Source organism: Orbicella faveolata, unplaced genomic scaffold, assembly GCF_042242905.1.
Source record: "Orbicella faveolata isolate gen_17 unplaced genomic scaffold, um_ofav_v1 contig_2, whole genome shotgun sequence".
NCBI classification, from domain to species: Eukaryota; Metazoa; Cnidaria; class Anthozoa; order Scleractinia; family Merulinidae; genus Orbicella; species Orbicella faveolata.
This window is the reverse complement of record NW_028301547.1, coordinates 5,578,631-5,606,498: the sequence shown is the minus strand read 5'-3', so window position 1 is coordinate 5,606,498 and position 27,868 is coordinate 5,578,631. Positions and strand designations below refer to the sequence as shown.

Sequence of the window (27,868 nt, the reverse complement as noted above, 5' to 3'; positions counted from 1 at the left end):
TAGCGGATAAGTTGTTTATTAAAAGTTTGAAGTCAGTATTAATGGCATTTAAAAACCTCGCAGACATGTCTTCACGAAATGTGCACGACTTTTCGCACGAACAGAAAGCAGTGTAGTTTGGCTGCGTGTTATGTACCCTCTTCTCTTCGACCAAAAGAATTAAACCAACGCTGCTTTTGAAATGTGTTCTTTTCACTTCGCTAGTCTAAATTTCTGTGCGCAAAATATGCAACATAAACCCAAGAAAGTGTTTACATGGGAAAAGAGTTCAACTCCCACAGGATTACATTGGTACACCAATTAATGTCCTCCGTTTCATTATTTCGGAAGTGAAAATGATCGGTAGCTGTTTCCCCAAAGCCAAGGCGATTCAAGTCGTGTTCGTAAACTGAATAATTGCCTTAGTTTTGGTACTAAATTCACGTCGTTTCGCATACCGACGGAACAGGCAGCGTTTGTGTCGATTTACACGGTCCAGAATCAGAAAGGAATCGTAGATTTCAGGGCAGTATAAAATATTGTCTGTGGGCTGCGGACTGCCGACTGCGGACTGGGTATAAAACACAGACTGAGGTATAAAACGAGAACTAAACATTACGGACTGGGTATAAAACATGGACTCATGTATAAAACGCGGACTGCGGACTAAATGCGGCCTACCGACTACAGTCCGTGTCTGACCGGTCGTAACTAATATTACGTAATACACGTACAAATGAGAACAAACCCTTTCGTATGTACTTGCTTTGCGATCAATTCATTTGTTTTCGCCTCTACTGGAGAAAGGCCAATTTCACGCCTACCTAACAGCTCAGGCACAAAATGCTGTTCCGAGAATTTTTGCTTTACCTACCAATGCTCGAACGCACCCTTAAATCTACGATTACATACGACTAGTATTTAGTGGTTGTGCAGGATAATCCCCATTATTTCTCAGTTTGTCAAGTGTTCAATATAAATTGTAGACTGCAAGTGGGAAAACAAATCACACAAGCTTAATTCCTCAATCCGATAACTATTGCAGCCTCCCATGTGAGATACCTGTTCCTTTGATCCTGTTATAAAAAATACTGCATTTTCCCTCTTGTCCTTCGTGAATTCCATTGTTCCAGAAGGTTCTCGTTTATTGTGGAGATATTCTTTGCTCCCTCAAGCAAATCAAACAAATAGATATATACATCTGTCTAGTTCCCTCATGCTTTTGTTAATGTTTACCCACTGCATAACTGCCTTTCTTTAAACTTAAGCACGCAAGGCGTGCAAGAGTTATTTTTTTCTGTGAAGTTTTGGAGATAGAGGCATTCATGGTACAGTAATGATTTGGTTAACTTGACAAGTTTTTCTGGTTGCGATGTTACATCGGTCATGGTAAGATAGCGAAATAGTAAGCCATAAAATGTTTGACTGAACAAACTACAGTAATCTGACACGTCTCCAGATTAATGTAGATACCATCTTATTTTCCAACAGGCAATTTGATTCGCTCTTTGATACAACTCGCACTGTGATTGGTGTGACACGCGCACATGCATAACTCCCTCGCTCACCGATCACATAATCCTTCCAACCCCCAAGAGAAATGTTTGCTCAAAAATACTCAAGTTAATTTAGAGACTTTTTCGCATTTTATACAAGTCGTAAGTTTACCTTTTTACACAACACAACACAACACAACACAACTTCACCGAAAATAGAAAGAAAGAGAAAAAAAAACCTCTGACACGTTGAAAGTCTGATTTAATTAAATGCACTTTAACTTGGTGCCACGCAGTCTTCAAAGAACATTTGAACAGTTCTCATACTTTTTACCTTTAAAAATATCGGACTGAAATGAATGTCATCAAATAAAACTATTAAACTGCTACTGCAGAGACGCTGAAAAACCGTCCAGAAACGAAACCTTCTTTTTTGTTTAATATCCTGGAAACAATAGCCGATAACTTGTCAGCTCTAATTAAATTTACTCCCATATAAAAAACAAAAGTGTTAAGTTACCATTTGTTACTAAAGATAGCAAACATCTCGTGGGAAAGAAGGGTGACGATTCGTCCGCTCTAATTGAATTTACTCCCTTATGAAAAACAAGAGTGTCAAATTACACTTTGTAACTAAAAAACAAAAATGTCTCGTTATATTTGCATGCAACAAGAACAAAACAATTGTTACCCGCACTTACTATTGTGAACGTTACAACTGTTTCAAATCTAAAGTCTCGTCCCCTCTAAAACATGTCCTAAGAACTAGACGCGACGATTCGTGACCTCTAATTGAATTTACTCCTTGTGAAAAACAAAAGTATCAAGTTACCTTTGTAACTAAAAATAAAAATATCTCGTTGCATTTGCATACTACTAACTCACGAACTGTTTCAAACCTCAAGGCTCATCTCGTTCATTTAACTAAAATCCTCAGCCTAAACCACAGAAAATGTCGAAGTAAACCCAATATATGAAGACTTCCTCCTCTTTTATAGAAGAATAAATATGACCGTCCTGAACTCTATCGGGATCAAATCTTGTCACATACCATTTACCTTTACAACAAGAAATTTGATTGGCTGTTTATAGTAGATCCAATCTGATTGGTGTGACATACATACATCTCTCACTCACTCACTCACTCACTCACTCACTCACTCACCCACTCACTCACCCATTGACCCGTCCATAACATACCCGACGCGCCGACTAAGAGGTATTTTTTTTACAAAAAAATAACTCAAAAATGTTTCATTGCGCAACTAGCCTGGTACGAGTTCCTGTTCTTTGTTTACTTTTTTGTCCGAGGGAGGAATGAGTACGAAAACACAGCGGAACCCCGTAGGAACAGGGTAGGAAGAAAAGTGACATGTCAGCGTGTTTCCAGAATAAGAATTGCGGAAATTTCTTATCTTAACGACTTATGATGCGATCGTAATCAAGACAGCAGAGCTGAATGGCGATCTTCGAATGGTCCTCAGTATCTGTTCTTATTTTTCTTGGCCTAGCAACATTGTCGACGGGAGAGCATGCATTTATGCAAGATAAACTCCGCGCACTGAGACGTTTACCTACCTACATACATACATCATGTCATCTCCGTTGTGCAAAGGATTCAAACAAGGTAAGGTGATCAAACAGTTTTGAAAAATGTGTAACGGTTGCGTTGGTGTGAATACGCGTGGAGAGATTGAGTTTGTCGAATAATTCACATCTAAGCATCGCAGTAGTGTTGTCTTCACTTGATATCGTGACTTCAGCCTGCGAAACTTACTGATTTTGACCTGTACGTATAACATAATTAAAACCTTTTCGAAACCGTCTTCATCTCTCAGAATTTTCCATACAAGATTTGGAAAACTTGGTTTTTAAATCTAATGCACGAAAAATATATTAACTCCTCTAGCTCGAGTAGGATATTAAATTTTATAGTCTTTCCCGTCTGCACACAGACAGGATGTTTTAAAAATATTACTACGGTATATGCATTAATTTTAAAATATACTCAACGTAATCTCACATGACCGACAGTATTAAAAGCAATATTACATAGTATTAAAGGCAATATTCGGCTGTAGTATTAAAGGCAATATTAATTAATGGGTTAAATTTGGTTAACGTATAAAAGTCAATAGGTATAATATAACATTTATACAACGATGCCTTAATCGCTTAAGCATGCTTATAATCTTTTAAAAGCGAAACACAGCTGAAACGTCTTGTTGTTATGTAAATTTTTTCACTTTCAGTTCATTAACGACAACTACATGTCACAATGCCATGATAATCATCAATCCTTATGCATCTCGTTTCACAGTGACTACAATACCTAATTTGCTACCTTGTCGATTAACATCACTACCCGCTTCGAAACCAATGCTGTCGGTGACTGATATGATCGATATATATAGACGTTGAACATGTTAATTTTATTGCATGTTCCGGTAACAAATCTCACTCATATTGTACGGTTTGGAAAATACGACCGCTTGCAGCGCTGTTAAGTACTAATCTTACACCGTGACAAGTGCTGTTTTTTTAAGTTTCTTCGGTGTCAGCGACACAATATTTGGATATCGCAGCGTCCATTTTTCCTAATATTTTTCAGTTCTTCTTCCCCCGTAAAAATAATTAGCTTGTTTATCATTCAAGTGTACGGTTTGGAAAATATGGCCGCTTGCAGTGCTGTCAAGTACTAAATCTTACTCCGTAACAAATTCTGATTGCTGTTTTTTCTTAAGTTTCTTCGGTTGCAGCGACAATTAATATTTGGATATCGCAGCGTCCATTATTCCTAATATTCTTTAGTTCTTCTGCCCCCGTAAAAATAATTAGCTTGTTTATCATTCAAGTGTCACATAAGCAAAATACTGGTCTCTTTGGGTCTGTATCAAATATAAGCTTCCATAATTTATTAAAACCATTAATTAAACAATATCTACATTTTCAGAGTGCATGATTTGTGACACGTACATTTGCATGAGTGTCTGCAAGGCCCGGGGAGGGGGGGTACTGCCACATTTGGGCTATATAGGTATGTGCCACTGTGAAGGGTATGGTTTTCAAGCAGTTTGCTCTAGCATTTGGGTCTAGAATAGGGTATCATTTTTCACGAAACTGACCAGTTGGTTGAAGATTTTCTCTCTAAGGAAACCAGGAATTTTCACTCGAAAATATAAAAAAATTAAATCGGCAAGTTTAAATTTTTGCAACTCAGCCTCAGCAGTGTGAATAGATGACTATCATAAAACACTACTGCGTACTATTAACTGTACAAAATCGGGATTCAGACAGAAATTGGTGGTTTTAATACTGGTTACCCTAGTATAGGGTAGCAAAATTCAGCTGAACTATCTCTGGTATAGGCTAAGAGTTCTAGGGTCCCAGTGCCACATCCCACCCAGAAATTCCTAAGGTAACCCCCCCCCCCTCGGGCTGCAAGGTGTAATTGACTCAACTGTTAGACCATATTAGATAACTTACAAGTCTCTGAAGTCCAAACCCTAACAATTAATATAGATATATACCATTCTTGACATAAAAATGCGATCATTTAATTTCAAATGAAGATACTGTTAATCCTCGAATTAGTGCCCCCCCCCCCCCACGAATAAGTGCCCCCTTCGAATAAGTACTCCTCATATCAGCCAAAATTTAAAATAAACGCCCCCCTCCCTTCCCCCCATTTTGTGGATGAGTAATGACACAGCAAAGGGTGTATAGTTTTCGTCATGTAGTATTAGATTTATACTTTGTTTCAGTTTGTGAACATGTTTAGTGAACACGTGGAACATGTTGAGTACTAACGGTGCCACGATTTAAACTTTAGGAGTAACTTTTTATGTCAATGAACAGCTTATGTTGGTGTTTACGTGCAGATGATATATTAAAACAATGATCATGTCAGGCTATGATTTGGGAAAAATTAAATAAGTGCCCGTCCCCCCCTCGAATAAGCACCCCATGTCTTCTCCTAGATTTGAAATAAGCGCCCCGGGCACTAATTCAAGGATTTACGGTATACCTTCCATGAAACATGTTACAGTAAAAAAACATGTGGGTGGTCTTAATGCTTTCAGGATATTCAATGAAAAGCAAAGAATTTCCTTTTGCAATCTATAAAGAGGGGAACATTGAGGTTTGTGGTATTGCAGTGTTGGACAATTTTTCTTGCACTTATTTCGGTAATTGTAATTTCGAATTACGGTAAATATTGTGTATTTTCCCAACCTGCGGGATGCCATTTTTTGAGATTTTGGACAATATTAAAAATTATCCTCCAAGTCCTTGAATGTTTTCCGAGCCTTTTCCAGCTTCCCATTGGAAAAGGTAAGTTATTTTTTGTTAATTATTAGCAAACATGCAAATGGATGGATGTTTTATTTTGTCTAAATCAAAAATTACAAATTCCTCAACTGCTATTTCCATGTTATTTGCTCAAAATTGAAGTGTTGCAGTATTTCATGATTTTATTTGCGATATTGCGGTATTTGCCGAATTTTTTTTTTGTGATATTACGGTGTTCAGAACCCCCCAATGTCCCCCTCTATAAAAAATATAGATCCTTTTCATGTGACGTCATCACTTTCTAAAATCCACAAATAAAGAGCCACCAAAGTTTTTAGCCTCATCAGGCACAAGAGGCGGTATATTTGAAACCGGTTACAATTTTACAGCTCATTATAGCGTGCTTCATTGGGAAACCAGAGCATTTTGAATTTCAGGGTTATGGAGGTGTGTGACACAACGCTACGATCAAGTTTGTTGAAAAATATATACTTATCTCATGATTTTCAGCCTTTTTAGATGTTAGAGCATTAGGAAAAGTGCTTGTGAATATGCTTGTTAGTTCAGATAGCTAAAGTAAGTTCCAGATGTTTACACTATTTTCTGGCCGCCATATTGGTGTACCACAGATGTACACCAACATGGGCGTTTTCATATTGGGCTCTGTAAATTTCTGCAAAACATTTCGAGTATCTGAAGTTTGGGGAAACGCACAGGCCTAAAACTTGACGAAGAGTCTTATTTAGTTATCTTCTATATAACATCACAATTTCTTAGCTTTTTCCACTGGATGGTTTTCAATATAAGGTTTGAGCCTACTCTATTTATCTTTTGTTTGTAACCATGTCTTTTTTGTGGTTAACACCTAGTATAAGATGCATTTATTTTGAGCTAGAGTGTGAACCTAAAATGTCGTTGTCAACTGTGGTGTTTTTCTAGGCCATTTCTGAAAAAGAATGTATTCGAAGCTGCCAGGGAAAATTGACACCATCATTAGGTAATGTATGCAGGAGAATGTTATGTTGCCATGTTCTGCAGAATGCAAGTGAATATATGAAAGATCATAATTGCATGTTCTGCAGGTTTCCATTTTGTAAACTTTTATTACACTGTCTGCTTCTGCATGAATTCTTGTTGGTTATTAAATGTTGCATGTATGTTTTACCAGAACGTGTCACTGTACATCACCACACATTTTATCAATTTTTATGATAAAAAAGACTATCTTTAAACTGGAGAGAACACCAAAATAACAGATTGCAGGAGCAGAAAGCAGACTCCTGAAGCTGGGGTATTAGTAAGAGCTCTTATTACCCACTCTGTTCCCCTTGCAAGGTCTAACAAGGTTTTAAAAAGAATAGAACTTTTTCAGGATTACAAGTTCTTTCTACTTTTACAGATGCAGCATATTGGCTGTCGTGTACATTTAAACATTTTGAAATACTAGTAATGTTGTCAGTAGTAAATATGTTGCCTTACTCTGTATTGATTCTGTAGAACAAGGCAAAAGCCATGACTTCAGCAAAAGAATGATTGATAGACATTTCATCAGACGCCAGCGAAGTGTTGATATGAATGTATTAAATGGTAAGTTGCCAACTTTGCTTATGTTTTACATTGGTTAAATGTTTCAACTAAAGCATTAAGGGGGGTCCTCCTTAACTACCGATTGGAATATGAATTTACAAGTGAATGAAATATCATATATTTGAACTGTGGAGAAAGATATGAAGACATGATTGATCATTGCAGTTATACACAACATAACAGTTGTGAAGTTAAGGCTAACAAAAATTCTCCCATCCAACATACATTTATATTATTGAAAGACCTAATCCCTAAATTTTAGCCTTTGTAGAGGGAAAATTGCAAACTTAAGATCTTAATAATTTACAGTATTTAAAACTAATTCTCAGACCATGTAGGACCAAAATGGTCAAAAATATGACATAACCTCCAAAATAACATACCATATAAATCACTCTCCAATAGATAAGCATTAACAAAACAAACCGCACTATCCACTTGATAGTGATTTATTCTGTGGAAAGTGTTATCCACCTTTCAAACAACCTGGGCCTGGACAGTGGGGTCAACACATGCCTATATAAAATAGCTGTTGTCATACTCAACCAAATGGCTACCATGAAGGCAAATGGTATCCTGCAGCTGTATTGCGTTTGGTTTTGCAATGAATATTATTACATTTACCTCACAATTTGTTGGAAGTGACTTTAAATAATTAGTATAAATACTAAATATGCTTCAACAACTAAATGCATAACTTGTATTGGTAAATTTGACCCAAATGTAAAGTAATTCCTTAGTTAAATCTATGACTGCTTTAATTGTAAAGTTACGTACTGAAAAATCTCTTACCTTCTCAGAATGTCAGTTCTCAAAACAAGTGCTGCTTCATAAGGCAAAGATTCTGTTGGTAAATTTGACAGGAGAAGGATGGCTTCATATTATATGGGATGCCATAGACTCTTCAGAAACTGGTAAATAAAATTACGTTAAATGGTACCTATAGAGGTATTAGTTATGCATAAATTATTGGCAAAGTACATGAACCACTGGGCGAGGGTCTAATGAGGCACTGTTAGAGGGGGTAGCCATGTCCCCTGTTAAAATTTTGTCACAGAGGGGTTGTGTCAGGGAATTTGACCTTGTTCGATTGAAATGAAGCTACAAGTGTAATAAATCATAATACCTTTGTTTATTTAAAAAAAAACTGACAATACGAAAGCAAGCATCAGTCACTTTGAAAGAGGTGGTCTGTTCTAGCCATATTTTGCTCAAAAATAATAGTAGTGAGTGAGTTCTGACAGATACACTAATGTCAATAAGTTTTGAAGTAGACGTCACCAATTTGAAAGTAGGTGGTAGGCTACTTTTCGAGAGCTGAAGGCACTAGCATCCTAGAGGGTCTGGGGGCATGCTCCTCAGGGAAATTTTGAAATTTAGATGCTTGGAAATGTTATATTCAGCATTTTCCAGTCAGTATCTAATTTGGACCTAAAGTACTGGATCAAACCAATGACCACTTTTACCATATTCATGTTTATCAACCGTTCTTTTACTCAAAATCTCAACGGTCTCAATCAGAAAATCTCTCCTATTTATAATCTTCCTTTTAATTTAACATAACCCTTTCCTTCTGCTGAAGATGAGAAGACCTTGACAGTTTTCTCCTGTCCCTCTTTTCCTTCCATAATGCCATCACCTTATTTATTTCAGCTTCATATTTTTTTTACTAGTGGCTGGCACTACACAGACTTTCAAAGATCTCTTTTTCCTTAAAGTGTGTTTTTAGATATTTTAGAGCACTGCTCACTTGGCTGAGAGTGAGAAAACATACTCAGCAATGATGGACTCGATATATTTGGTGCAGATGGTAGTTAAGCCTAGACGAAAGCCAGCTGGGATCCAGTTCTGTGATAATTAATGTTCCAGGCATTTCACTACCATCGATCTACTACTTCCATCACACATGAGAAAGGAAAACTCCTTTAAAGGGACAATGTGGTGAACTGTGCATTTGCGACGTTTCAATCGAAACTTGAAAAGTTCAGGTGGAATTTTTCAAGTTTGAATTCAGCAAATTCAAAATGGCGTCGACTATTGGAGCCAGTCGTGGTGTGTGAACATGGGGGAATTTAACTGCAATGAATAACACATGCTATTTAAAAAACACAGGGAGAAAGCTGTCATAAAGGGTTAATTTGGAAGGAGAACTATTTTGTAGTTGTTTTCAGCCAATTTAGGGGCTGCTTGTGCATGCCAACCCTGGTTAGGGTGCTTCCATGTAGTAAATGAGTCTTGGCCAGTTGAGGTATTCAGCGCATCTAGAACCCCTTATCATAATTGTCCTAGGAATCTGTATTCACTTAGCTTTTAGCTGACGTATTGAACGTAGAATTATGTTGAAATATGCCAGGAAAAACAATTGAAAAACAGCGTGTGGTTTGGGGATGGTTAATAGTCAATTTGACGGTTATTATAGTGGAATATGGCATGATCTTTTGGCTCTTTATCGCATTGTGGCCTTCAGATCATAACATGGTTCAAAATCTGCATTCACTTAGCTTTCAGTTGGTGTATTAAATTTGGAAATCTGACATGATGTACCAGTCGAGAGAAAAAAAATTTACATCACATGGTTAGCATGGTGAAGTTGAAAGATATATGATTTATGTTGCATTTCAACAGTATAAGTAGAGTGAAATACAGCATGATTCTTAAGCTATTAAAAGCGTAGATCGTGACCTTTAAATTGTTATGTAATCTGCATTCAGTTAGCTTTTCTTATGGTGTATAAAACTTAGAAATCTGTGAAGATTTAGTAGAGAAAAAATTTCATTTACATGGCACAGTTAGCATGGTGAATTTGAAAGATATATGGTGAAATATGGCATGATTTTTTGGCTATTAAAGGCATAGATCTTGACCTTTAAATCGTTATGTAATCTGCGTTCAGTTAGCTTTTGTATGGCGTATAAAACTTGGAAATTTGTGAAGATTTGGTAGGGAAAAAATTTCATTTACATGGCCATCTAGATAACTTGAAAACTGAGGCCAGAGTGACTCATTTTTTGTAGGTGCAATTTATTCAATCTCGATCCATGACTAGTATCAATAGTGTTGTTACTAGTTGGATATTAGCTTTTGTTAGGTATATATATATTTCAGTCTGGAAAATGAGACATATTTATGGGTCTTTATTAAACTGTTATTTACAAATAATTATGTTTGTGCAAATTCTGAAATTTGCTGTTGGTCTATTTTGCTATTGGTGTCGCTTTCCCTATTTTACTGGAGTAGTCTGGAGTAGTCTTTCATTGTCAGCTCATGGCTCTCATGTCACCATTTCAAGGCCATGACTTGCTTGCCGGAATTTCTCCTGAGCAAGGCCTCTCTAGTATTACTGCAACTTCTGGTCACAATAGAACCAGTAATCAATCTGACAAATTTTAGAGAATATTGCCAAAGGAAACTGGTCTAGAGAAAAAACATAGCCAGTTTTGCTTTTTGTGGTCATGTAGATGTCATAGAATATATGAAAACACTGATGTTTTCCTTTGCCAACTAGATGAGCTACTTGATCAAGAATTTGTACTGGCCAGTCATGTCTTTCACGCTCACATGGGCCAGCGGCTGAGGGCTTATTTTTAACACTGATGTGAGACTGGGTGACTAAAACAGCATTCAACAGACTTTGGGGTGGTGCCTATTAATATTTTTGTTTCAAATTTAAAGTAGCGCTTATTCGTAGTACATTAAATAATAGTTTTTTTCTTTCCAGATTTCAATTGGACAAGCTATGGATTAATCTACCATGACTACAGCATTGAAGGACCAAACTGTGTAAAAGTTCCCAAGGTCAGTTTTACAAATAGCAAATTGTTCAGGTAATATATCAAACACAAAAGACCTTGTTTGGCCACATTTCCAAACACCGAGAGGAGAGTTGAAAATACGATGCCCAGCAGAGTATTTTTGACGAACGTCAAGGAGTTTGGAAATGTGGTCAAACACTGTTTTGAGTGTTTGATATATCTTCTCAATCAAAACTAAAATTAAGGAGAAAACTGAGAAATAAAATCGTAAAAATCTATGCTAATTAAGATCAGATATCCAAACACTGTCACAGTCATGATTTCCTTTGTTTAAACTTGATGAATTACTAATGAGTTTGAGAAGGACGAGGGAAAGCATGGCCTACACATCATCCAATATTGATCCAGGAAATGCTGTAGCCCATCAAACACGTAAGGACTGTGTGGGGGAGATAATTAATGGTTACTTTCTTTTCATTTGTTCAAATAACTCACTAAAGGTCTTCAACAGTTCTGAATGATCAGGTCCTGAGACTGAGTGTGAGAATGAGAATAAGAATGGAAATTCAAGCTATGTATGCAACTTTTTTAATACACGAAATGCATATAGGTAGGTCATTTCAAAATACATACAGTCACATGAAAAACAAAGGTATATCTTCAGGGCTAAAATTTGGCAGTCGCCAGGTCGCCATGCAGTGGTGACTTTATACCTACCAGGTGACTAAAAATTGAGGTTTAATAGCTGAAATAGGACTACAAATGCAAATTGCAACACAAGCCATGTATCTTTCAACTTCACATAAATGTTTACCGTGTCATGTAATAATTATTTTGCTCCAGTACATCTCAACAGATTTCTGAGTTTGATACACCAATTGAAAGCTAAGTGAATGTAGATTTCGTAGTGTGTTATGATTTTAAGGCCATAATATGATAAAGAGCCAAAAATCATGCCGTATTTCACTTCAGTAACGGTCAAATTGACTGTTAACAGTACTAGTCTTGAACCACACAGTGTTTTTCAACTATTTTCTCTAGCATATCTCCACAGAATTCTACTTTCAGTATGTCAGTTAAAAGCTAAGTGAATACAGATTCCTAAGACTATTGTGATAAGGAGGTCAAGATGCAATGAGTACCTGAACCGGCCAAGACTTGGCATTCGCTGCATGGAAGCACCATATTCAAGGTTCCAGGCAGACGCCACTAATCACACTAAACTAGCCCAAAACAATGAAATATTTTTCCTTCCAAATTATCCCTTTATGACAGCTTTCTCTGTGTGTTTTAATACCATGGGTTATTCATCGCAGTCAAATTCTCCTTGTTCACACACCGGGTTCGCACATCACGACTGGATCCACTAGTCAACGCCATTTTGAATTTGCCGAATTCAAATTTGAAAAATTCCACCTGAATTTTTCAAGTTACGATCGAAACATTGTACGTGCGCAATTCGTGACATTGTCCCCTTAAAAAGGCTGTACCGTCAACATTTTTGTAATGGTGTGTAATATGTTTTTCTTGAAAATTTATCTTCAGAACCAAACAGATTATTTGCTGAAGCAAGTTGGTGACTGGAAACTCCCATATTCCTTCCATACTGCAGTATGTATAACACTTCTACCAACCCAGGCTCTGTCCAAATATGTAACTTACAGTAAATGTACAAATAGACCTTTTGCATGCTGTGCGGGGACTGGTCACTGGAGGTATGCGACCACCATCTTTGATATGACACATGGCTAATTTGCACTTGTGTTGACCTTTGATCGCCAGCTAAAATGACAGCTAATAGTGAAGAAACTTGTAAAATGTTAACCCAAAACTGCTTAGAGGAGTTTATCAAGGAAAAGAAATCGGATCAGAGGGCTCAGGTGTTTTTCATGGAAGATTATGTTCATGATCTTTTTATTACATTTCATGAAACTGAATGTTGTGTTATGAAAGGAAAATGCTATTGCTCGATGTCTATAGTGTAAGTCAGAAAAGCCACATGAGATGAAAATGATCTTGGAATTCAGTGACTCAGGATCAAATATCATGTTTAGAAGATGTTCTTGCAAAGCCGGGCGGTGACATTGTCATCATCTCTCAGCTTTAGCCTATGCGGTGTTGAGTTCTATGAAGGAGAGTGATGGTGCTTCAGCTTGTACTTCAAAGCCCCAGCAATGGCATGTTCCTAGAGGTGCAAAAATCAACCCACAACCCTGGATGCAGCTAAATTTTTCAAGACCATCAGTGGGAAAGGGATCAACAAGAGGTGCATCACTCTGCCTTTATGATCCAAGATCTCTCAAGAGAAAGGACTCAGAGGAAAGCAAACAAATATTTCAAGAGTTTCAAGATAAATTTTAAAAGGTATGCCCTACCGCACCAGTTGTTCATGTGGAAAATGATAGTTCTGCCACCGTTAAAGCAAATTTTGGCAAATACCTTAAGGGCAGTCCATTAGGTTATCAGCTACCTTCAGTTGATGGTATTGGAAATCAAACAAACATATATGGTGACTTACCATTTAAACTTCCTGTGCTCAGTGATAACTGGAATAAATTTGTTCGTGGGTTTCAAAATGCAGATCTTAGTTTTACTACCTTGTCGCCAAAAGATGCATCACAACTTGAATGTGACATGACAGAGCAAAGTGGAAGTGCAAAGTTGAAATTAGAGAGAGCAAAGTGCATCACAGCATCTCAGTTTGGCCAGGTTATCAAAAGAAAGGCAGCTGTTACAGAAAAGTTTCTGAATGAACTGTTTTCAGGAAAAACAATTCAGACCCCAGCTCTGAAGTATGGTTTGACAAACAAGATCAAGGCTGCAAAAGAGTATCTTGATTGTGGACAAAACAACAAAAATGTACAAGAGTGGACTAGTGGTTAACCCAGCATTTTACTGGCTATAGCTAGGGGCTTCACCAGATGGTATTATTTATGGCCCTTCAATGAGAGAGAAAGAAAATCACCATTATCAAGTCCAGGGCCTAATGGGCATCACTGGGTTTAAATGGTGTGATTTTTGTGTTTGGGCAGGTGTAGATTTCTTTCAGCGAAGAATTATGTTTGATCAAACCTTGTGGAATAATATGCTTTCCAAATTAACAAATTTCTACTTTGAACATTCTTATACATTCCTCACAATGAAAGGATGCTAACTTCCTGTTATTAATGACATGATACCAAGCCATTATTGTCTGTGAAATGTTTTAAGCTGTGAAATAAGGCCTTTGAAACAATTTTAATCTTGTTTTGGCTGTTGGTTGTTTCTGTTTAATTTGTTGTATTTTTATTGACAACTTTACATTTACTCTGCAAATTTCTGAAATACATCTCTATGTATCTTGCATTTTAGCTAATAAAGGACACTAATGTTGCAATTATTAGTTATTGTGCAATGATTGGCAACTGAAAATTCACCAGAAGTGCACAGACTGTCCAGATCTGATTAAGCAGGCCAGCCTGATTAATTGGAAATACATGTTGTAGGATTTTAAACGTCCTAATTCTGCTTATTGCTCTCTCGACATGTATTCTCAAATTTGCAATTTCCTGAGTCTCTTTTACTTGATCCTCTGAAAACTGTCCCTGATTATTGAGGAAAGGAGGAATATTAAGAGTCCATCCTAGAGCCATTACATTGTGCCCTCTTTCAAGCCATGTGAGAATTCCAGACTGTTTAGTGATTTCCTTGTCCGATATGCGTCCAGTATACAACTGAGATACAAACGTAACACTACCTGAGGGTGCAATTAACCCAACGGAGCTTTGGCTGTAGTGGTACTTTTGTATTGTGAAAAAATCTGAGACTGCCTTAACAAAGAAGGTGTCTGTATCTTGAATTCAGTTGCATCAAGGATCACTCTTGTTGAAGGAAATTAATTTTTTTAAAACTGTCAGCCATTGTTTCTTGAATTGTGTGTTTGGGCAACCAAAAATTAATAGAACCCAAGACAAAATAAAGCAAATTTATCCATGATGTAAATATTCTTGAAACAGAAGCAATGGAAATGTTGAATAAGTTGGCAATATGCTACAGTGGGAGACCCAAATGCAGTCTTGCAAGGGTCAAAAAGAGTTTGTCCTCCTTTGGCTGAGCTCTGTTCGTGTGACCTGTGCTAACATTAGCCATTTGTGTGCTGTCCTCATCTCCATGTTCCCATGAAGAATTTAACTCCAGTAACTCATGTTTTCAGCATGACTCAAAACAAAAGTCATAAATTCTCTAGAGCTGGATGCATTTTGAAAGCCAGAGTAAAGGTGAACGTCATCATCACTACCTTCAAATCGTTTAAATGAAAACGTCATACTATCGATCCTTGATTTTACTGATATAAAATTGGATTTCAAAACCTTTATTTCATCTTCGTTTTCTTGAAATAATTCCGTCAAATGCTCAATTTCATGATCCTTCTCCTGGCAATGACTGCATAGAGTTTTCTCCTTGCCTTTCCCCATTCTGCGTGAACTTGTCTTTGACAAGCACTGATTGACTGGTGTTTTCCAGGGAAATGCTGAGGGCACAGCATCGTCCTTGAGAACTTTAAGCCCACCAGGTGTTGTGCGGTAATCATCACCCGTAAAATGAAGAGGACACACTTGAGTGTGCTCAGTTATAGTCAACAATTCCCCTTCATCATGACGTATTTTTACCTTCCATTTCTTCTTTTTTGACTTGCATTTTGGAAAGTGATGGAAGGATAGTTCTTTATCCCTTGATGATTTCGAATGGCAGAGAGGAACACAACAGTAGTTAACCATGGCCAACCTGCTTCACCTTTCCCTGTTTCAAGATGGCAGACACATACCTCCAGCGACCAGTCCCTGCACGGCATGTAAAAGGTCTATTACATTCCTCTGGGGTTAACTTAACTGTGTTCTTGATTAGTTATTTTAAGGTTCTCTGCAACACTTCAAATGTTTACCTGGAAATATGCAACTGTCTCACCAAACTTAAAATAGGTAGACCTTTGTGAGGACATTCAATTAAAACATTTCCTAATACATAGGTGCTTCTCTGCTCCCATTTGAGGCCCTGCCACCAATGGGTGAAATCCTGCCAGCTACCCATGCCAGAAAACCAGAACTCTGACGGTGTATGACATTTTGCAGACTGCAGACGGCAGACTGTAAATTGACTAACACTTATCAGAAATATTCTAATAAAGGTGGCTTCATCAACAATATTACCTCGTTCCCAGTCTCGCAGAAAAGGAGCCTGGGAAGGCTCTATTTATTTATTTCCAAAATATTTCCTTCAATTATTGAAGGCTTTCATGCAAAAAGGGCGTATATCACTTTTTGGGGCTGATTTTTATTTTTTGCAGGATCAAGCTAATTTTTGGCAGACTGACTTGTTTTGACATAAAAAGCATCATTGCATAATTGTTTTTGTTGATTTGCACTTCGTTTTTGAGAAATATCGTATGCGAAAAACTCAGTTTTCCGAGGGTATCTTTTGGAGATCTTTTGTTGAGTGAAAAACAAGAGAAACCTTTTGTTTTGCTAAACGATGAGGTCGCCGAAGCGTGGCATATGCCGCTGGTTGTTCGAACTGATACAAGTTTTGTTATTTATATAATTACGCTATTCTCTTACTGTTGCTTCATTAGCACAAGCGAATAAGGTGCTGAACAGGCCGGAGTCGAGTTTGCTTTGTTGTGACACTAGTTTGATATGAGGTCGGTCAATTTTTTTTTCTGGTCTATTTCTCTACTTCTTTCAAAAATAACAACATCTATTTACAAAAAACTGTGCTGTCCAAGCTGCTAGAAGGGTTTGTGTCGTGTTGAAATCCACCTTCGAAGGATTTGCTCCAAAAGATGCCGCTTGGAAACTGATTTTTTTGCATACGTTATTTCTTGAAAACAAAGTGCAAATCAGCAAAAACAATATATGGAATGATACTTTTTATGTCAAAACAAATCAGTCTGACAAAATGTTAAGAGTGAGTCCATAGAAAATTTTGACCACTGTGATGACACGTATCATTGTCGATAAGAGTACGGAAACACTAAACCACATTTTGATTTGTTTTTTACCACAATATCAACGTCAAAGAAAATGTTTTTTTAGAGTGTGAGCTGAAAAAGGCATTGCGTGACACTTTGATGCGAGCAGGGTTGTCTGGACTCTTATTGACAAAGGCAAATTAACCAATCAGATTGCGAGATTAGTAGCAATAATAATTATTATTGTGGTAAAATATTCTCTTGTTTTAAAAGGCATGCAAATGAGGTGAAAGGGTCAATACAATGCAGAATTGACCCTTCCACCTCATTTGTGTGTCAAGCCAGTTATAACTACAATAACAGCTATTGGAGTAGAACGTGTCACATGTCGTGGGTTAAAACCCACTAACTCCTTAGGGCAAACAAAACTCACTAACTCCCTAGGGAAATAACAACTTGAACTTTTGACTTGTACATGATCAGGTCGTGTTCCTTGAAACTGTGGCAAACTTGTGAGCAAGCCAGTATCAAGCAAACAAATTCTCTGCAGTTTTTTTTCCATTTTTGAGACCTAGCTTGACCTCGACCTCGACCTTGACCTTGAACTCAAGGAACACTGAGGGTCTCAGAAACAAAACTCACTGTTTCTCTTGGGGCCAGTCATTAAGTGCTTATTAATGACTAGTGAATTTATACGCAATGCACAATAATCACTATTGTCAATTTTCCATGGGAGTTCCTCCCCCCACTTCCCCACTAACGCGACAGGTTTAAAGTAAATAACAATCATTATTCTCTGATTGCAACTTTTCATAGGTTGTTGTAAATCCCTATCGTAATGGTGAAATTGAACTTCAAAGCTTTACTATTGGAGGTAATAATAAAAAGTCATTGCTTTGATGTAATAATTGTAGCATATTAATACTTGGATATGATTTGAATAGTTATTTTGTGCAAAGGGGATTAATTAGGCGGATCCAAGAAATCTAAGGTGGAAAATGTTGACATTTTGAATCCTATTTAGTAGTATGACTCAGTTTAAGGACATCATAAAGTGGAATCATCACATATTTAGCAAACTCCCTCAGATGACAAACCATATGAAAGATGTTATGGCATGAGATGTGAAATCCACTCTATCATAAATATAACCAAAAGCCAAATCTAAAATCTCCCCAAAATATTAATAAAAATTATGAATGAATGTCAATATACAAATGAAGTTGATTTAAAAAGAGATCAACAGCAGCAAAACTCTTAATTTATGCTATTTTCCATCACTTGACTTTGATGCAAGTGTATTATAGGAGGCAAACATTAATTTTGTCTGTACCTGTGTAAATACTGTTATATGATGTCAGCATACTTCTGATCAATTTGGCAAATTTCTCTTTCAAGTTCAGTCATGCTCAGTAAATTTAAATGAATTTTTGTCGTAATTTCAAGGTACAGCTGTAGGTGAAACAAAGAGATATAAGTTTTATAATAACCCAACATTTTCTCAAGATAATACATGTTGCTGAATGAAAAGCTGATGGTTCAATTTGGCCAGGCTGTTCAGAAGAAAACATAATATTATCATTTCCCCTCTGCTCATAAAATAATAATATTATTGTGTTCACAGGTCATCCCAGAACATTCCAAATTCCAACTGTTTCTAGTAAAGGTAATTAAGAGCTTCACTGTTACAAGTCTCCTAATTAAGGTGGCTAAAAACGGTTTCAGCACTTGGATTTTGATGGGTCGTTGTAACCACTCCTTAAATCACTTGATACCACAATCATGGTATCAAAAGACTACCCAGTCGTTGTTGAACACGTTATTATCATTTTCATGACACAATAGGTTACCATAGCAACTGTATGACGTGCTAAAAACACTCTTAATTACACCTTTAGGGGCTTATAATTCAGAAACGGCATGGCGATAAATAGTGGTTATAATGACCCATCAAAATCTAACTGCTGGAAACTGTTTTGAGTCACCTTAAATGGAATGTGTTTAATACATGTAATTATGTAAATTTATGTTTCCTCCACCATATCAAAATATGTGAACATCATTGATGTTATGGTTACCGACCTTTAGAGGTGTCTCATGTCCAAACAATGTAGCACATAAGATTTAAACTGCAGATACCTAAACCCCCATACCAATTTAAAGCTTATAGAGCTGGCTTTCAAACTATAACAAGAACTTTGAAAAAAGTGTTGAATTTTGATATAAAGTGTCGAATTTTTTTTCCTCTAAATGCGAGCATCCAAATCACTTTTTGAAAGCTACAAGTAGGGGTAGTGAATGGTAAAAGCGAGACTTTGCGAGACGGCGGGACTAGCGTTTTTCTTTACGAGCCATAGACATATTGACCTTTTAGATTGGGAGACCGAGACTTCAAAGTGTTTAGCTCAGGCTAATTAATGGCTGGACCATGATTATGTGTTATCACAACGGGGATTACAACTGTATGTCCTTCTGATGTTAATATTACTGTAAGGCCCAGTTCTTATGTTGCATTTCTGTCGTGTTGAAATCAAGTAAATGAATTAAATTCGATGGAAATTCAACATCTGAATCAGCTGCCACATTTCTGCTGCACATTCGACTGGTCTTGTCATATAGTCCAACAGAAATGTGACACCAGTTCAGGTGTTGAATTTCTGCTGTGTCGAATCTAATACATACATTATGTTAATGTACTGAGCATGTGTAAACTTGGTACTGCCAAAGAAAAAAGAAGAAACTTGGCCATTCTCGTTCCAATGCTACCTGGTAACAAAGTGCAGTGGCTTGATAATCACGTTGCTGATATGCTAGATGCGATCTGTTCAGATCACGACTTCTTTGCAAGGATAAGTTGGAGTTTTAACCAGTGTGCCTTTGGTGAACACTTCGCAACACATACTGCTGCATTGTCAGCCTTCTCCTTCTCGTCTCTATTGATAATGTTTCTTGAAATTAAAGTCCGTCTTGTGACATATGGATCAACAGTCGCATTTCTGCCACACTTTTAATAATTGAATTTAACACAGCAGAAGTGTGGCTTATGAACCAGGCCTAAAACATGTCAGCTGATATACTGACCTCTGGCTGGTACTTTTTGTGATACATAATATCACTGGATGGCTACATATCAATAAATTTAATGTGTGAATGACTTGTTATTACTGTTATATGAAAGTGCCCTCCTACTTCTATCTAGCTTGATGCAATAAAAGAAACTTGCTTGATTTGAATTCTGCTTCAATGGTAAGCTGGATTTCCAGCCATTTAGTAGGCCAGCTGTGTTCCTTGCCCCATGCCATTGTTGGAAGGTAAGGATGACAGCAGAACTCCCAAAATGGCTGGAAATCGAGCCAACTTCAATGGAAGCTGTTGTGCAGCTTTTAGTTTTATTTTAATTGTACCTATGGTCACCTGGTTAATTAACAGCCAGTCTTTTTTATCCTGTCAAAATGCCCATACATATGGGTTATTGACCAAGTGTGAGGTCAAGATGGCTGGATATTGACCAAGTTCTTTTTTTGCAAGTTTATGGACCGAGACGGAGTCGAGGTCCATAAACTCGCAAAAGAAGAACAAGGCCAATATCCAGCCATCTTGACTGAACAAGCTTGGTCAATAAAGGATTTATTATATGGCTTTCAGGGAAATTTTTCTTGCGGGACATGGTGGGTAGTCCCGAGCGGGCAAGATACCTCCATCTTGCCCGCTTGGGTAGCCAATCACAGGGCAGGATTTGATTCATCTTGCCCGCTTGTGGAGCTAGCCATATAATAAATTTCCTTATAAGAAAACCCTTTTAATCCGGCCACCCTGTTGATATGGCCAAGGGCCACATTCTGAAATCTCAACCTGACAGTGTATAATCCGCTATAATTTTACCCTGTTAAGACGGTCCTTTGGACCAGTTATGTTCATCTTTCCATTGTTAATATTGTATGTGCTGAATAGATTAAAGTTGTAACTTATTTTTATAAATTATACCTGCATTTTGACTGCTTGTTAAAGGATAGTTGTTTAGAAAGGCAATTGTGATGTCTGTCAAGACGTCACTTAGAAATATAGGCCAGTCACCAAATGTGACCCTACCCCATTAATACAGTCAAATTTCCATGGCCTTTTGGTAACCATATGAACATGGGTCCATTGTATCTATACCTACTCGGAATACTCTTTATTTTTATTAATTTTGTCTTTGCTCTACTAGACACTGTAACACTCATAAGTTCGATAGTGGGAGGGTTGATAGCGGCATTGGTGCTGCTGGTGATTTTGTATTGTGCAGTTAAATGGAGAAGGAAAACCCTGAGTCCAGGTAAGCTGTAAATATTAAGTTGAGAATTAATGAAGATTTAAGAAAGCCCTGGCCATTATTTTGTAGCACAGTAAGCTAAACACAGAGCGAGCCAGTACATCGAGGCTGAGGTGTTCAGCCTGCTGGTCATAAATGACCCAACAGGCATCCAGTGAGAACATTTGATCAGTCAACTGACTAGAGTGTTGTGCTGATGCGCTTATTAGCTTTCTGCAGAATTAGAGAGCGTTGCAAACCATGAGCTTAACGAAAAGTTTCATGAGCTCTCTTCCTGCGTTATGAGTCCTGATAAATTACTTAGCCATACTGTACAAAACATCAACAGAAAATAACTAAATTTTGCTGCATATTCTTTAGTTTTTAAAGTCCTTAAAAACTATAGGAATCCGATACATCAGAGATTTTGTGGATTTTGCTTGTAACCTGTCTTTTGTATATGTAGCTGACATATCTCATTTCGTGAGTGCAGTCTAAGTGTGTTGAAGTTATGCATTTCAATATTTAATGTGTGCTTGAACCATAAAATAATATGAAGAAAGACTAGATACAAAGTCTCCCACCCACCCCTCCCCTTTTTGATGGCTCGGAGGGAGTACAAGCACACCAGAAAATAATTATCAATTTAATACATGGGATAGTATGCATGACCTGTTTTGGAACTTTGTCATTTAGTATTTCTGTATTTACTTAATTATGTGTTTATTTATTATTTTGCTTGTTTGTTTGTTTATTCAGTATTAATATATCTATTTATTTTTACTTTTACCACTGTTACTGTCATTGGCACTGTCGCTGGAAAGCCATTGCTATGTTTTTCAATTCCATTGTTCGTGTGCAGTTCCTAGGTCTGAACAGATATTCAAACACACCCCAATAAATGAAGGTCATTGAAAATTCTGAGGTCAAGCAGGGTCTCGAAAGTTAGAGTTCTTAAACCAAAGTATGAAGCTTATTAACTAAATTTCCAGAGGTAGGGGTGTAGGGAGTTTGAAACCAGAATCTCTCAGAATAGAACATTGTCATTATTGTAATCATTTTCACTCTTTGTAAATTTATCATAGATCGTCCGCCAATGCCCCCGCATCCTACACATAAGGAAAACACCAAAGGTAAGTTGAATTTGGTAAATCCTGATCATAAACAATATTATTGGTTTGTAAGTCTTCTTTCCTTCTGCTTGCAGTTTACTCTGTCCACCAATAAAAAAAATTATTGTGGCTATACCACCCCCACCTGCAATATTTATTTAAGCCTATCCCTCCCCTTTTTTTCCTTAGTAAGATTGTCAGACCATTGTGTTTCCTCAAATAAAACAATAATGGGTTAATATTGATGCAAGCAAAGTGAAGCTACTAAAAGCCTTTGACACTCAGCAAGCCTTCCAACTCATCAACAAAGATGTCGTGACCTCACCCCTCCCCCTCCCTGGATGCGAGTCAAATTTACCAAATCTGCCCCCCCCCCCCCTTCAATTCGTTGACACTGGGGTGTGGTTAGTTGTATTTTAGATTAAAAAAAAAAAAACGTCAAGCTTTCCCTTGCTCGACAAATACTGGTTAAAAAACCCGTCTCAGAAAGTCGTGGGTATATCTTTCTGCTAAATATTTGCATTCAAACCGAGCATGCTTACTTACCAAGTTCGGTTGCATCGCTGGCGTTCATTCACGAGTGTTGAATCCAGAATCTTCCTCCAACGCTTAATCTCAACGCTTCTTCAGGTTGGGCCGCAACTCTTCACTGTTGTTATTGTCCCAAACGTCACGGTGAAAAATTATTTCTTTATTATTTTTAGAAGTCGTCGAGTCGCCGAGTTTTCAAGCTTGTGACCATGTTGATGTCTGTCGTTTTGTTGATGAGTGACGCCCGGCCGCGACACGTATTTCCCGCGCTTTTCATTCACATGTTCAGCAGGATAATCCACGAGCTGATCACGTGCAAACGCAGCAAATTTTCCACGCAGGCAATGGAATTAACGAATGGGGCCTGGGAAATAGGGGTTTTGAAAATTTTGCGCACATTGATTATCTTTTAATAGCCAGCAATACCAAGCAGATTGGTGTGATTTCCGTAAAGACTCGCTAATTTACTTTAGGTAGCAAGTGGGTTTCCTGTAAAGTAGCTTTTTAGCTAAGCGGAGTGGTCACGTTAGATAATTACTTACTTACTTCAGCTCATCATGTCCAGGAAGAAAGCTATGAACAGAATCCTGCGCTGTCATTGGCTACCCGAGCGGGCAAGATGGCGCTGTCTTCCCCGCTCGGGATTACCCGCTGTGTCTCGGAAGAAATAAAGGGTTCTTTTTAATGTAATAAAGCCTTAATTGACTAAGCTTGTTCTGTCAAGATAGCTGGATATTAGCCTCGTTCTTTTTTGTGTGTTTATGGACCACGACCCCATCTTGGTCCGTCAACACGCAAAAAAAAAGAACTTGGCCAATATCCAGTTTTCTTGACCTGAGGCATGGTCAGTAACCCATATGTATTAGAAAGGGGCGCCTATACATTTAAATGAATTTGTTGTCTCCTCCTAGAACGATACTACAGTTGCTACTACCCAGAGAGTGAAGAATTTCGAGAGAGGGTAGCCTCGATTGTGAACTACTTTCGCCATAACGGTTACAACGTCATCATGGACCGAATGGTGTCCGAAGAAATTACTTCCCAGGGCCCAGCGCGGTGGGGAGAGAATCAAATAAGAAAGGCGAAGAAGGTGTTGATATTCTTGTCGCCAGGTTTGGTGAACCTCGCCATGGATAGTCAAGACGATTCGCAATGCCAGGTACAGTTTTCTCTTCTTTGTTGGTTTGCTTGTTGACGGGAATGAGCCTTGTCCCAACCTCGTTGCCAGGGTCTCTCATTTCCTCGGAAGATGAGAGAACCTGGGAAGGAGTTTGACCTTGTCCCATGATTCTTGGCTTTCGAAGTAAAGTTCCGTCAAGCGCTTTCTAACATGGCGTCGAAAACGATGAGGGACAAGTTAACATAACTTAGAAGTGAACTTTGGAGATATTTTGTTGAAAAGTATGTGTGTTTGGTTAAACTCGTGGAGTTGTTAGTTCCCGCCTTATTCCGAGGGTTTTTCTCAGGGTTCTCTGGTTTTGCTCCCTTCACAAAAACCAACACTCCAAATTCCAGTATCTTCGAACAGGATAGAGGTTCCGCATGTAAACTAGCCAAGGTTGATGTGGCTTCCTGTCTAAAAATTGTAATTTAAGCAACCTGGTGAAATTGGAAATAGTTTCTCTTGCATTTAACTGTCAAAATTACTCTCGTAATGGAAAAAGGTTAGACCTAGCCATTTGCAAAACACGCGTGAATTATGAATTTCCTTCACATGGCGCCCTTTTCGCAAGCGAAGGGGAGAACTAGTGCCACTAGATCAAAATGCGCAATTAAAACTAGTTTAATAACATCTGATCTTTACAATGAACCTGAACTTTATTTGTTCTTGTACTATATGGTATTATTTTCAGTGTTGTCTGATTTTTAATAGAAATACGATGTATCTTTTTAGGATGTTAACCGTGTATGGATTGAGCTTGAAGTGCTTCGAGATATTTACACTAAAAATCGCTCGGCCGCCCAGATGGTGTGCATAGCTTTGCCCGATGTACCGGTAACATTCGAAGTCCTTCCGCTGTGGGCAGAAGTCAGCTACAAATGGCCTGATGATGCTCTGGAAATCTTGAAGCGTTTAAACGACAGACCAATGATATTGCCTGTGTAGGAGTGAGATGTGAATTTCTGAGTCGTACATCACAGTTATTAGTTACATTTTCTCGGCGTTGCATTACCCCGTGGGGGACTCCCATACAAAAAGAACGGGGCTGCTCATCGGAAATTTTGACAAGAACCCCTAAGAGGTTCCAAGATCCTGTTTTGTGGGCGTGGCTTGAAATCTTTTTCCACCCCTAAGAGATACGAATTCTAAACAACACATTATCTCCTGTCATATTTATTTCGGCTCAATATCCTAAAATGTACCGTAAAAGCTCCAGCAGTGGCGGGTATTTGAGGCTGAACAGCCTAAGAGGTACCAAAACCGTTTTTTCAGCCCCCCCTAAAAGGTACGACGAGCACCCCCGTCCTCTTTATATGGGAGGGCCCCCCCCGGGGGGGAGGGTGCATAACATTACTTTACATTGCGTTTTTCTCAGCTATCAGTTAAAATTCTAGTAGCCCGGCGCTCAGTAGATTTTGCAGATCTTAGATCTCAGAAGGGTCTGTTATAGTAGTTGTGCATTCCGCAGACGCCATATTTTGTTCCTTGGAAACCGCAGACCGCTTTCGTTTCCTCCTGAAAACCAAAACCGCCTTTATACTATTAGCACGATCGGTTTTTTTAGCAGTACTTAAATTCTTTACGAATTGTTAGCTCAATAACCGTATTTCTCCTCACAAAGACCACAAGATCTTAAGACCGGAACGAACTTTTTCTAACTCCATTCAGTAACCAGGGAAGAAAAAGGTTTTCTGTTCACAAATACAAAGATCGCTCGAGGTATTTATAACGAAACGTAAAAGTACGAATTTTGAGGTAAACTGTGAGGTAAATTTATGACTTTCCGCAACCGCTCGATAAACCACCAGATAAATGTGAACACCAACAAACCGGCACTCAAAATTGGCTTAAACCGCCAGAGTATAATAAACCCTCTGTCAGCTGTTATTCAAAATGAAAACCCGCGCCATTTCTCATCTAATGAATCAAAATTCTACAATCTAAAATAGTTTTGAAGGGAATTTCCTTATTAGCTTCTGTTGACCCAGTTTAAAGTAGTTCTAGCAATCTATTTGAGTTATTTATTGAGGAGAAATTTTCATGAAAGGTTAGCACAAAGTGCTGAACGTACTAACAACTGATTTAGGGGTCGTGAGCGAGAGATTATGATCTGATCATATTCTCTTGCCGAGAGACAGAACGGAAGCTCAAGTAACCAGTATAAAATGTAATTTCATTGATTATTTAACACAGGGTCTTTTTTCAATAATTAGGGGCATATCCCTTTACTTATGGCTTGCTTTAAGCAACTATGAATTATAATTATTTATCATTGTGACGATATTATAACGAAAGCTGTAGATCAAGCTTTTCGCTGGTACACCGCACGTCAACCAGGTGTTCGTGTATGTTCAGTATGAATTTCATGGATAAGATTATTTATTATTTAAAAAAAATAGCGAGTTTTTTCTTTTAACTTTCGTAGAATTAAGTCAGAGGTACATATCTGTATATTTTCGGCTTTAAGCCCTCTTAATTAAACGCATACGATTTTTGCCGTGAGTTCCATTACAGTGTAAATTAGAAAGTTATGGAAGTCTTGTGTATTTTCACCTGTGATGCAATAGAGCGGTACAATTTATACTTATAGGCTTGACACAGCCGTCAATCAGATACTGCGGGCTCGCTTCAGGGTTCCCGCCAACCTTCCGCTATCAGATGTCCAAAATTTAAAAATTTGTCCACATTTAAGCCAAAAACGTGAGCCATATACTGATAGCTTTAAAAGCTTTGTTTGCCGAATCTGCATAGAAAAGTAAAGAGCAAGTTTTATGTCGTCCTGTGTTTTGGTTAGCAAATCTTTATGTAATAACATCTTTCGACACCGAAACGTAACAAAACTAGTCTCGGCAAAATTACTTTTATGCATAGTTTTTTAATATTGTCTCCTTTTGTTCTTATCTATTAGTACGTTTATATTTTTAGTTCTGTATAGTTATATCTTTTTTTTTTTTTTTAATCCAGCTCATTTTTCCTACTTTCTTTTGTTTAATCTTAATAGAGGACCCATCTGCACACCACTTTGTGACGTGGGCCTTCTCATTAAAGATTATTGATTGTTATTGTACAAACTTACCCCTTTGCCAGGGCCGTAGCTAGTAATTAACATGCAAACCAAGGCACTTGCCCCGGTCATTTTTGTTGTTGATAGTCATTATGAACACCCTAAATACCTAGAAAGAACCATGGGCATTGCCTCGGTTATAATTTTTTCATGGAAATTACCTCAGTCATCACTGTTTTTCTGGCTACGGTCCTGTTTGTTTAGAGCAACTAGTTAAGGAAGTCAGGCTTTTTGCACTGTTTTATGAACCATCTTAGCTTGCGCATAGTTTGCGTGGTCGTTTAGCTGCTTTTTCGTGTCACTTATGTGAAATAAATGTTCTTTAAAAGATGAAAGTGCAAGATAAACTACTAAGCTTGTTTTGATTGACTTGTGTTCTTTCTCAAAAAGCGGACCTCTGGATTCTAAAAATCTTACACTGAAGAGTAACTTCAAGTAAACTTGAACCACATTTGAGCGAAGCCAAGTAAACATATATACTAGTCACCCACACCTTTATTTTTGTTTACGTTCGAAAGTTTGGCTATTATATTTTATTCGGAGCATGTCGAAACTAAGGGAAACATATATCTAAGCGGACAACGACGGTACCTTCGGGCTTAATCATGATGGTGTCCGCTTAATACTCGTTCGTTTTATAGAACATATAGCAAGAAA

The 27,868-nt window shown here is 37.8% G+C and overlaps 1 protein-coding gene across 1 annotated transcript; it reads left to right on the top strand.

Annotated features, from left to right (window-relative positions):
• Positions 1 to 62: 62 nt before the first annotated feature.
• On the top strand, positions 63 to 27,565 carry LOC110044516 (uncharacterized). Its single transcript, XM_020750072.2, has 12 exons — positions 63 to 3,102; positions 6,705 to 6,762; positions 7,263 to 7,352; positions 8,153 to 8,266; positions 11,071 to 11,147; positions 12,650 to 12,715; positions 17,868 to 17,925; positions 18,676 to 18,717; positions 21,259 to 21,366; positions 22,428 to 22,475; positions 23,897 to 24,144; positions 24,880 to 27,565. The coding sequence occupies exons 1-12, from the start codon at positions 2,935 to 2,937 to the stop codon at positions 25,090 to 25,092; spliced, it is 1,290 nt and encodes a 429-aa protein (XP_020605731.1). The 5' UTR covers positions 63 to 2,934; the 3' UTR covers positions 25,093 to 27,565.
• Positions 27,566 to 27,868: the final 303 nt, after the last annotated feature.

What these genes read in the sequence shown, in the direction of transcription:
- LOC110044516 (XM_020750072.2), top strand. Translation starts at nt 2,935, where the DNA reads ATGGCGATCTTCGAATGGTCCTCAGTATCTGTTCTTATTTTTCTTGGC. An exon ending in CATAGACTCTTCAGAAACTG is followed by an intron (nt 8,267 to 11,070) that starts GTAAATAAAATT and finishes TTTTCTTTCCAG; the next exon opens with ATTTCAATTGGACAAGCTAT. An exon ending in AAGACGATTCGCAATGCCAG is followed by an intron (nt 24,145 to 24,879) that starts GTACAGTTTTCT and finishes GTATCTTTTTAG; the next exon opens with GATGTTAACCGTGTATGGAT.